The following is a 10,829-nucleotide window of genomic DNA, read 5'->3' as shown; positions in this document are numbered from 1 at the left end:
CCCCATACCCATGAAGGGGCCCTGGTGGTGTAGTGGTTAAGCGCTTGGCTGCTAACCAAAAGGTTGGCAATTTGAACCCACCAGGGTCTCCACAAGAGAAAGATGCAGTGGTCTGCTTTTGTAAAGATTATAGCCTAGGAAACCCTGCAGGGCAGTTCTTCCCTCTCCTATAGGATCATAGACTCATTATGAGTCAGAATTGGCTCAAGAGCAATGGGCTTTGTTTTTGGTTTTATACTCGTATGACCCCGGCTTAGCCTCATGGGTCTGCAAATGTATTAGCACCTGACCCCCATGTGGTCTCCTGCCTCTGCAAGGCCTTACCCTGGAACTTTCCTTCTCGTCCGTCACACATCTAGTTGTTTTTGATGCGGGGACTCCTGAGCTCTTTCTGGACCTCTGCTTCTGTTTCCTCTTTTGTAAAAATAAGTAGTTTCATTTAGTTTCCTTCAAGGCTCAGCAAACTTTTTCTATAAAGGACCAGGTAGTAAATATTTTAGGGTTTGTAGGCCAGTGACTCAACTCTGCCATTATAGCATGAAAACAGCCATACTAAAAAAAACACCAAAAACCATTGCCATTGAGTTAATTCTGACTCATGACAACCACGTGTGTAACAGTAGATCTGAGCTCCATAGGGTTTTCTTGGCTGTCATCTTTACAGAAGCAAATCGTCAGGCCTTTATTCCATGATGCCACTGGGTGGGTTCGAACCTCCAATCTTTTGGTTAGTATTTGAGAGCAAACCACCATTTGCATCACCTAGGGACCCAAAGGAGCTATAGGCAATATATAAATGAATGAACATGGTTGTGTTCCAATAAAACTTTATTTACAGGCATGGGAATTCAAATTTCACAAAATAATCACGTGTCATGAAACATTCTTCTTTTGATTTTTTTTTCCCCCAACCATCTCGAATGTAAAAAACATTCTTAGTTTGAGGGTGTACAAAAATGGGCAAACAGGCAGTGGGCCAGATTGGGCCTGTGGGCCTAGTTTGCTGGGTCCTGGTTTAATCATCTTTAAAGGTCCTCCCACCTTTGAGAATCTATGAGATTGCGAGTGAGCAGCTAGGATGATGACTGGGTATTTCCGAGGAAAATCTTTTCCTTGCTTTTCAGAGCAAGGCTACTCCAGATGGATATATTCCAAATGCTAGAATCTGGGATGAGATGATTCACCCTTGGGGGATTAAAAACAAGAGACTTTGCAATCCATTTTTCTTGTCCTTTTTGTTTCTCTCCTTTCCTCTGTGACCTAGCTCCCAGTCCTAAAGCCCAGTAGACCCTCGGTGGAACCTGATCTCTGCATACTCAGTGTGGGTGTCCTTGGGCTTCTGGGTTTCCCATGGTCTGAGGCCCTGGAAGTTGAGATTAGCATAGTGGAAGTCCTCTGGGTTATTCTCTGATACTGGGCCTTGAATGCTTGGTTTAGATCCCGGGCAACCGAGGTTCTTTGATTCTGGGGCACTAGCCCCCGAAGGAGGGAGCTGGGAAGGAATGTTTGGTGTGGCCTTCCAATTCCGAGCCTAAAGGGATAACAATTGTCCATCATTCATTCATTCAACAAATATTTGAGCACCTACCATGTACCAGACTCTGTTTTAGGAGCTGAGGATGCAGGGGGGAATAAAAACAAAGTCCCTGCCTCCACTGAGCTGACATTCAATCTTGTGACAAGCAAGCACAGATAACTAGCAAGTCAAAATATAGTATCAGGTAGTGGCAAATGCCGTGAAGAAAACCAAGTAGGCTAAGAAGGCAGTGAGGGGACAGGTGGGATGACTATTTTTAAACAGGGCAATCAGGGAGGATCTCTCTGAGGAGATGCTATTTAAGCAGAATTGTTGTCAATTGTTGTTGAGTTGATTCCAACTCATGGTGACCCCATGTATGCAGAGTAGAACTGGTCCATAGGGTTTTCAACGCTGTGGACTTTCAGAAGCAGATTGCCAGGCCCTTTCTTCTGAGGCACCTCTGAGTGGGTTTGAACTACCAACCTTACAGCTGGTAGTCAAGAGCTTAGCCGTTTGCACCACCCAGGGGCTGCTTAAGCAGAGAGAATGGATTAAATGAGGGAGGGCGCCATGCCATATTTGAGAGAGGATTAACCCCGGGGAAGGGAACAACATGCAAATACCACGAAGCAGAAGCGTGATCCTGTGTCCAAGGAAGAGCAAGACAGTCAATGGCTAATGGAATGGGGGAAGAATGGTCGAAAATGAGGTCAGAGAGGTCATCGGGGATCAGATCACATAAGGCCTCGTAGCCCCTCATCAGAGCTTTGGATTTATCCTAAGTACAATGGACAGACACTGGATGTTTTGAACAGGGATGTGACATGCCTTGATTTTTTTTTTTAATTTGTATTTTGAAGTAATTATAGATTCACAAGAAGTTGCAAAAATAGTAGAGGTTCCATGTGCCCTTCCCCCGGTAGTAACATCTTATATAACTATAGGACGTTATAAAAAACAGGATGTTGACATTTGTACAATGTGTGTGTGTGGTTATATTCAGTTTTCTCACACATGTGGATGCCCGTAACCCCAGCACAATCAAGATGCAGAACTGTCCCACCATGTTGTTGTTGTTAGTTGCCATTGAGTTGATTCCAACTCATGGCACCCCCATGTGTATTAGAGTAGAACTGCTCCATAGGGTTTTCAAGGCTGTGATGTTTCGGAAGCAGATTGCCAGGTCTGTCTCCCAAGGCACCTCTGGGTGGGTTTGAACTGCCAACCTTTCAGCTAGTTGTGAAGCACTGGTGTCAGAATTAGTAAAAATGGCTGGAGAGTGGAGGCATGTCTGACCTGTGCCTCATGGGCATCAGCTTTGGGCTGATCCTGGTCATTATCCCCCTTAAAGTAAGACAGGTTCTGACACTACTACTGGGCCATCTTTACAAGCACTTAGCCATCTGCACCACCCAAGGACTCCTGTCCCACCCACAGTGGTGTCACTAGGGTTGGTGTCCCCTGGTGTGGTAACTCATGGTATTACCCACCCCCCATGGACCTCCTCCCTTACCAGACCATAAAAACACTGGCGGCAACTAGCGAGTGCAGATGAAACCACATTGATTCGAAGCATCATTGTAATCGGGTAATAATGACAGCTCTGACTGGAGTGCATTAAACCAAAAACCAAACCTGTCACTGTTGAGTCAATTCTGACTCATAGCGACCCTATAGGACACAGTAGAACTGCCCCATAGAGTTTCCAGTGAGCACCTGGTGGATTCAAACCGCCAATCTTTTGGTTAAGAGCAGCCATAGCTCTTAACCCCTATGCCACCAGGGTTTTGGTTCAAAAATCAAACAGCATAGAGTTTTAGCCTTGTAGGTATATCGATACATGTAAACTGGGCTTGGAGCCCTAGAGGCGCAGTGGTTAAGAGCTGGGCAAAAGGTCAGCAGTTTGAATCCACCAGCCGCTCCTTGGAAACCCTATGGGGCAGTTCTACCCTGTCCTCTGGGGTCCCTATTAGTCAGAATCGACTCCACAGCAACGGGTTTGGTTTGCTCAGGTTTAAGCTGGCTTACAAAAAATGTTCTTGTTGTTATAACTAACTACAGGGATATTTTTATAAAGAATAATAAATTTCTGCGGAAACACTGCACAACAATTTTAGACAGTCATTTTGGTGTCATCCGTCTGACAGGGTCAGCCAGTGTGGTCCACACCCCCTGCACCCACCTGGTGATGTCCCAGCCCACTCATAGTTTCCCTCATAGTTCCACTCATCACCCCTCCGTCCCTAACCCCTTGCAACCACTAACCTGTTCCCCATCTCTGTAATTTTGTCATTTCAAGAATGCTATATAAATGGACTTATGCAGTGGGTGACCTTTCGAAATTGACTTTTTATACTTTTTTTTTTTGTCCTCGAGGTCTGCCCAATTTGTGCGTGTATCAACAGCTTGTTCGTTTTATTGCTATGTGATACTCCATGGTGTGGATGTACCTGTTTGTGTTTTAAAATGGTATTAGGTACAGGCAATAGGCTTAAGGAGCAAGAGTGGAAGCAGAGAAGCCACGTAGAGGGTTACTGTCGTGTGTCCAGGTGAAAGATATTGGTCCGTGGATGAGGGAGGCAGAAGCGACAGGGGAGAGGTAGTTTGACGTTGGCTATACTTGAAGGTATAGCGAATGGAATTTGCTGGTGGATTGGTTGGGGAGTGATAGAAAGGAATGAAAGATGACTCTGAGGCTTTAGCTTGAGCAGCTGGACAGATGGTGGTGGTGGTGGTATTTGCTAAGATGGGAAGATGGAGGGGACAGTATAAGGGGTTGGAATTAGTCTTAAGCTTGGCTTTGGACAGTGGAAGTTTGAGATGCCTGTTAGACATCCAAAGGAGCTGTGGTGCCACAGTGGTTAAGTGCTCAGCTGCTAACTGAGAGGTCAGCCTTTGAACCCACCAGCCACTCCACGGGAGAAAAGACCTGGCGATCTGCTTCCATGAAGATTCCAGCCTTGGAAACCCTATGGGGCAGTTGTACTCTGTCGCATGGAGTTGCTATGAGTCAAAATTGGCTTGATGGCAACAAGTTTATTAGATGTCCACACAGAAATGCTGCACAGACAGTTGGATATGAGTCTGAGAGGCCGGGAGTTGTAAATACTGGAGATGTCAACGTATACTTATTGTCTCCTAACATATAGCCAGTGCTTCCTGAACACTTACTAGGTGCCAGGTACTATTCTAAATGCTTTACAGATACAATATGAGCACACTTCATGCCTAGTACAATCCTAGGAGGTAGGCACTGCTCTGATTCCCACTTTACAGCTAAAGAAATTAAGGCACAGAGAAGTTAAGTGACTTGTTCAAGAACACACAGCAATGAAAGCAGGCTTTGAACCCAGGCAGGCTGACTTCAGAGTCTCAGCCCTTAAATACTGTGACTGACTGCCTCCCAATAATGTTAATAATTATTAGATAATTGATTATTCTTGGTAATAGCATTGGTGACTGTGAATAATAGAAGACCAAAACCCGAATCCGTTGCCATCGTGTCAATTCTGACTCATAGTGACCCTACAGGACAGAGTAGAACTGCCCCATAGGGCTTTCAAGGCCGTAGTTAAGCACTCAGATGCTAACCAAAGGTGGAACTCATCAGCCGCTCTGTGGGAGAAAGATGTGGCAGTCTGCTTCCCTAAAGATTACAACTTCGGGGCAGTTCTACTCTGTCCTATAGGGTCACTATGAGTCATAATCCACTCGGCTACAATGGGTTTGTTTTGTCTCTTTGTTTGTTTTATGGGGCGTTGGGAGTCCCTGCTAACCAAAAAATCAGTGGTTTGAACGCCCCCAGCCACTCTGAGGGAGAAAGATGTGGCAGCCTGCTCCCGTAAAGATTACAGGCTTGGAATCCCTATGGGGCAGTTCTGCTCTGTCCTACAGGGTTGCTATGAGTTGGAACTGACTCCACAGCAATGCGTAATTTTTTTTGTACTTTAGATGAACGTTTACAGAACAAACCAGTTTCTCATCAAACAGTACACACGTTGTTGTATGACACTGGTTAACAACTCTGCGACCTGTCAACACTCTCGTCTCAACCCTGGGTTCCCTATCACCAGCTTTCCCGTTCCTACCTGCCTTCCAGGCCTAGCCCCAGAGCTGGTATGCCCCTTTAGTCTCGTTTTGTTCCATGGGCCTGTTCAATCTTTTGCTGAAGGGTGAACCTCAGGAGTGACCTCATTACTGAGCTGTAGGGTGTCCAGGGGCCATACTCTCAAGGTTTCTCCAGTCAATGGGTAATCTTTATAGAAGCACACTGCTACATCTTTCTCCCCTGGAATGGCTAGTGGGTCCAAACTGCCAACTTTTGGGTTAGCAACCAAGAACTTAACTACTGTGCCACCAGGGTTCCTTGAATAATGGAATAGCTGCTACATATTGAGAAATACCTGTGTATTCTAATCCTCTGACCAGCTCTCACAGGTGATGGAAGGAGAAGTGGAGGCTCAGAGAGGGTGAGTGACATGTCCAAGGTCTCACAGACAGTAGGTGCCAGAGCCAGGGTTCAAATGATGCCTTGATGTCTCTAAGCCGATGGAGGGTGCAGGACAGGGGAGGGCGTATACCACAGTCAGAGAAGAGAGAGGAGTGGCGGAGAGCCCAGCTACTCACCAAGGGAGGCGCTTTGGGGTTCACGTTGATGTAATCCATGACCGAGCTGCCCCTCGAGGCCCGGGCCAGAAGAGCCCCTGCCTGGGTCCACTTCTTCCTTAACGTCTTCGCGCTAAGGAAATGAACCCACCTTGGTATGCACCCTTGCACCCTCCCTTTCCCCAACCCCAGATCCCACACCCCATCACTGTTCCCCCTAACTCACACAATCAGTATGAGGCCGAGGAAAAGGAGGGTTGTGATGCCAGTTCCCAGAAATGCGCCCTTGGAGAAGGCTGTTGAAATGGGTCCCTTATCTGTTCAACAAAAGGGTCAGATTAGCTGTTCCCAGCCTTGTGGACCCTCGTGCCCTTGCACCTTTAGGCATTCAGGCTTCTGGCTCCCATGCCTGCAACCCCAACATCTTGCTGCTCAGAAACCCTGCTGCGCCCCAGGTGTCAGGCTTCCAATTTGTTCTTCCTTCTGCATCCACAGGTCCATGGCCCAGATCCTCCAGCCACATCACTCTGATTTCAGCCCCACCCCGCACCCTCTGACACAACAGAATCTGGACACCCAGCCGACCCCGACCTGAGAACTGCAGGACAGTGACGCTGTAGGCGCCATGGTCATTCCGGGCCTCGCAATGGAGTCCGAGGCCTGGGCTGAGCCCCCCGCGGAGGCTCAGGGAGCTGTTGGCCCAGGGCCCAGCGGAGCTGGAGGTGACCGTGACGGAGGCATTGCTGCTGTTCCCCTCCACCAGCACGTCCCCAATCCACCAGCGCAGGGAGGGAGCCGGCCGGGCTATGGCGAAGCAGTTACATTGCAGACCTTCGGCCTCCCAGGAGCAGGAAGGGCGGAGCACCTGGGGGGCGTCTGTGCGGAGGGAGGGGAGGGCTCAGCGGCGGCCAATCCCACCCAGGACCTGGGATCCCTGCCTCCAGGGGCCCTCACACTCACAGAGCACCGAGAGGTGCAGAGAGAGGCGCGGGGAGCCTAGCCGATTCTGAGCTCGGCAGGTGACTTCCCCTTCGTCCTCCTTCTGAACCCGAGGCAGCTCCAGGACCCCGGAGTCGGAGGGCTGTGAGGGGCTCACGGGGTGGCTCCCCCTGAACCAGCTCAGTGTAGCTGGGGGGCTGCTGTCGGCGACACAGGCGAGGCGCAGGGACTGGCCCTCCAGGACTGGGAGGGACATGCCATTCCTGAAGCTTTCCAGAACTGGGGGGAGGGGAGGAAAGAGGCAGGATAGACTCAGAGCTGATGGTACAGGGACCCTCTTTCACACCAGTGTTCCAGACACCCAGGCCCACGGTGTGGTTCTCTGTTCCTCCTTCATACCTGTCCTGTTTGCTTGGGACACCATCACTCTCAGGTTCTCTGGAGGGTCTGAAAGGGAGACAGGGGCCCGGCTCAAGGCGGGCAGAGGCTTCCCTGTGGGCAAAGGGGGCCCTTGCAGGGCTGGGGACGGGAGGGAATGGCTGAGCCCTAGATACAAACCACACAAGGATTCAGACAGGTAGGAAGCCTGCTGCCAGCACCCTGGGGACAGCCCCCCTCCCACCTATGGAACCCTGACCCCAGAGCCCCCACCCCCAAACTGTTACCCCTCCTGGAAACCCGCTCCACCCACACTCACACTGCACAGAGAGGTCCAGCGAACGCTGCTGGGAGCCCAGCCTGTTCTCTGCTCGGCAGGTGTAGCGCCCTGCATCCCCCGGCCCCACCCGAGGCAGCTCCAACTCAAGGGCTCTGGACCCTGAGAGGGGGGACCAGGAGAGCACCCTGTCATTCAGGACCCAGCTCAGTACGGCTGGAGGCTGGCCATCAGCAGCACAGAGCAGCCGCAGCAACTGGCCTTTCTGGACTTCCAGAGGTGAGACATTTCCCTGGGGCTCCAGGGCTGGAGAGAGAGGGGGGAGAGTTGCAGGAAGGGGTACCAGCTCCCTAGGCCCCCCAAAACCTTATTGTTCCCCAAAACAGACTGGCTCAACCCCACTCAGATCACCACCACCACCACCCCCCTCCCCACACACACATGCAGCAGTACCTGACGCTTTAGCCCTGGAAATGCTGATGACAAGGTCCTTCGGGGCGTCTGCAACAAGATTGTGAGCTGGTTTTGGGGGGAATGTTTTCCCCACAGTCAGAGCATCCTGGGAAGGACAGTGTGAACCCCAGGGAAGACTAGGGACAGCCTGTTCAGAAGACACATTTGTGGCCTGAGGGCCAGAGCCATCCCAGTCACCTCCGAGGGCTAAGACAGCCTCCCTGGACACCTTTCCTCCCCAGACACTCCCAAGCTCTGGTTGGCTAGTTGCCACAGCGATTTCTCACCTCCGTTTACGCCTAGCCTGTCCCCACACCCTAGAGTCCTGCCTGCAAACTCACGGGCCACACTAAGTCTGACGGTCTTCATGGTGCTCATGCCATTCCCAAAATCCACCCGGCAGGTGAGCTCGGTGTTGTGGTCCTGGGGTCTTGGTGTGAGGGTGAATGCTGAGAAGAGGGAGGCTCGTGGTCCAGCTCCTTGGGGGGAGACGGCCGGCCCTGACCAGGAGAAAGTGGGGGCTGGACAGCCCTCAGAGTTCACAGGAAACACACAGAGGAGTGTCGCCAGGTGCCCAGGCTCCAGGGTCTCAGGGACGTAGACATCAGGCTTCTGTGTCAGGCCTGGGACAGACAGAGGGGGATCCTAGCCCCAGACCACAGCCTTCCTCTACAGTGACTCCCCAGCCCAGCCTGGCTCCAGCCAGTTCCATACCTGTCACTTCCAGGAACAGCATGTGTTCCTTGAAATTATATCTCACATAACTTCCTCTCTCCATCCGAAAGTAGTATGTGGCCATGTCCTCCCTCTGTGCGTCTCTGATCACCAGCGAGCAGCTCCCAGTCCGGGGGTCCCCGAGGAGCTGAAATCGGCCCTGGGTCCCCCTGTGGACCTCTTGATCTGGGTTGTTTGTGGCCACTAGAGCCCCAGTGTCAGTGTTGGTCCCTTCCCGGAACCAGTAGCCATGAGCTGGTTCAGAGTCAGTCCAGCCAATCTTGGGGTAGTGAACAGTGCAGGGCACAAGGACGCATAGACCCTCCTGAACCGTCACTGAACTCTGCACTTCCAGGTGGAATCTCACACCCAGAGCCAGGGACCCTGAAGAGAGACAGAGGCTCGACCTGCAACCCCACCCCTAGCACCCTCTCCCCCAGACCTCTCTGGTCCTCAGCCCACTCACCCCCCAACAGCATGGGCAGCAGCAGCAGCAGCATCTTGGTGCCGGCTCATTTCCCTGGCGCCGGGACTGGCTCTGGGCTGGGGCAGAAGGGGAAGCCGAAGGCGGAAGCTGCGCCTGGGGACTGATGCATGAAATGAGCTTCTGGTCCTGAGACCATGGGACCCACGTTCTATATCTTCCCCATGCCCCACCCTACTTGCCCACTGGTGCTCTCAGTCTTTCTGGGGAGCCTGGGTTTGGGCTTGCTGAGCTGGTCCTTCCCAAGTCACCTTTGAGGGAGGGCTGGGGAGGACAGGTGTCAGCCATGGGGCCTGGCTGGGGTGAAGGTGGGGGCTCTCCCACTGGGCCCTGGGTTGTTGAAGAAGCAGAAGTGAAAGTCCTCAGCAAGCTCCCCTTTCCTAGGCCTTGGTGGTGGGGGTAGGAGGCAGGAGGGAGGGTTCCTGGAGGGACTGGTGTTGCCAAATAAAATCAGGGCATACAGTAGAAGTTGACTTTCAGAGAAACAATAACTTTTTAGTAAAACTTGTAATGTTCGAGTAGTAGTGCTTGAAGTCATCTAACTTCAGGAGGAGAGAGAATCACCATCAACCCAAAGCTGATTCCTGTAACGTAGAGGTCAGGCATACCTCTGCTCTCCAACCTTTCTACCAGTTCTGACACCAGCTGTCCCTGCACTCTCTGCTTCTCTGCTGGGTCCTGTAATTCATTGCAATGGCCACACAGAACTCACAGACCGTACTCACAGTAGTATTTTCAGTGCCTTCCAACCTGAGGGGCTCATCTTCCGGCACGATTTTAGACAGCGTTTCGCTGCTATTCTTAAGGTTTTCACTGGCTAATTTTTTTCAGAAGTAGACCACTGGGTCTTTCTTCCTAGTCTATCTTAGTCTGGAAGCTCCACTGAAAAATGTCCACTATGGGTGACCCTGCTGCTATTTGAAATACCAGTGGCATAGCTGCCAGCATCACAGTAACACGCAATCCACCACAGTACAGCAAACTGGCATACTTATATTAAAGAATTCTTTGTTGTTAAAGGGCATCTATACAAAACCAACAGCCAACATCATTCTTGATGGAGAGAGGCTGAAAACATTCCCCTTGAGAACAGGCACAAGGAAAGGATGCCTTTTATCACCATTCCTACTTAATATTGTGCTGGAAGTCCTAGCTAGAGCACTAAGACAAGAAAATAAATAAATAAATAAAGGGCATTCAAATTGGTAAGGAAGAAGTAAAATTGTCCCTATTTGATGATGATATGATACTATACATAGATAACCCAAAAGACTCACAAGAAAACTACTGGAACTAATAGATTCAACGAAGTAGCAGGATACAAGATAAGCATACAGAAATCAGTTGGATTCCTCTACACCAATAAATAGAACTATGAAAAGGAAATCAGGAAAACAATACCATTTATGATAGCCCCTAAAAAAATTTTTTTGGATGTAAAAGACCTATATAAAGAAAAC

General features: G+C 50.4%; 1 protein-coding gene across 1 annotated transcript; it reads right to left on the bottom strand.

Annotated features, from left to right (window-relative positions):
• Positions 1–818: 818 nt before the first annotated feature.
• LOC126086008 (sialic acid-binding Ig-like lectin 10) lies at positions 819–9,513 on the bottom strand. Its single transcript, XM_049901960.1, has 11 exons — positions 9,352–9,513; positions 8,886–9,269; positions 8,513–8,794; positions 8,172–8,219; positions 7,761–8,024; positions 7,463–7,510; positions 7,085–7,342; positions 6,716–7,000; positions 6,351–6,441; positions 6,146–6,257; positions 819–1,531 (listed from the first exon to the last, which is right to left on the bottom strand). The coding sequence occupies exons 1-11, from the start codon at positions 9,383–9,385 to the stop codon at positions 1,274–1,276; spliced, it is 2,064 nt and encodes a 687-aa protein (XP_049757917.1). The 5' UTR covers positions 9,386–9,513; the 3' UTR covers positions 819–1,273.
• Between the last annotated feature and the right edge of the window lie 1,316 nt (positions 9,514–10,829).

The sequence above is a fragment of the Elephas maximus genome, chromosome 11, assembly GCF_024166365.1.
Source record: "Elephas maximus indicus isolate mEleMax1 chromosome 11, mEleMax1 primary haplotype, whole genome shotgun sequence".
NCBI lineage: Eukaryota > Metazoa > Chordata > Mammalia > Proboscidea > Elephantidae > Elephas > Elephas maximus.
This window is presented reverse-complemented; position numbering and strand designations above follow the sequence as displayed.

Excerpts from the sequence above, each read along its gene's own strand:
- LOC126086008 (XM_049901960.1), bottom strand. The coding sequence starts at position 9,385 with ATGCTGCTGCTGCTGCTGCCCATGCTGTTGGGGG. Across the intron at positions 9,270-9,351 it reads GCTGCCCATGCTGTTGGGGG|GGTCCCTGGCTCTGGGTGTG; the intron begins GTGAGTGGGCTG and ends GTCTCTCTTCAG. Across the intron at positions 8,025-8,171 it reads TTCCAGGGCTAAAGCGTCAG|CCCTGGAGCCCCAGGGAAAT; the intron begins GTACTGCTGCAT and ends CTCTCTCTCCAG.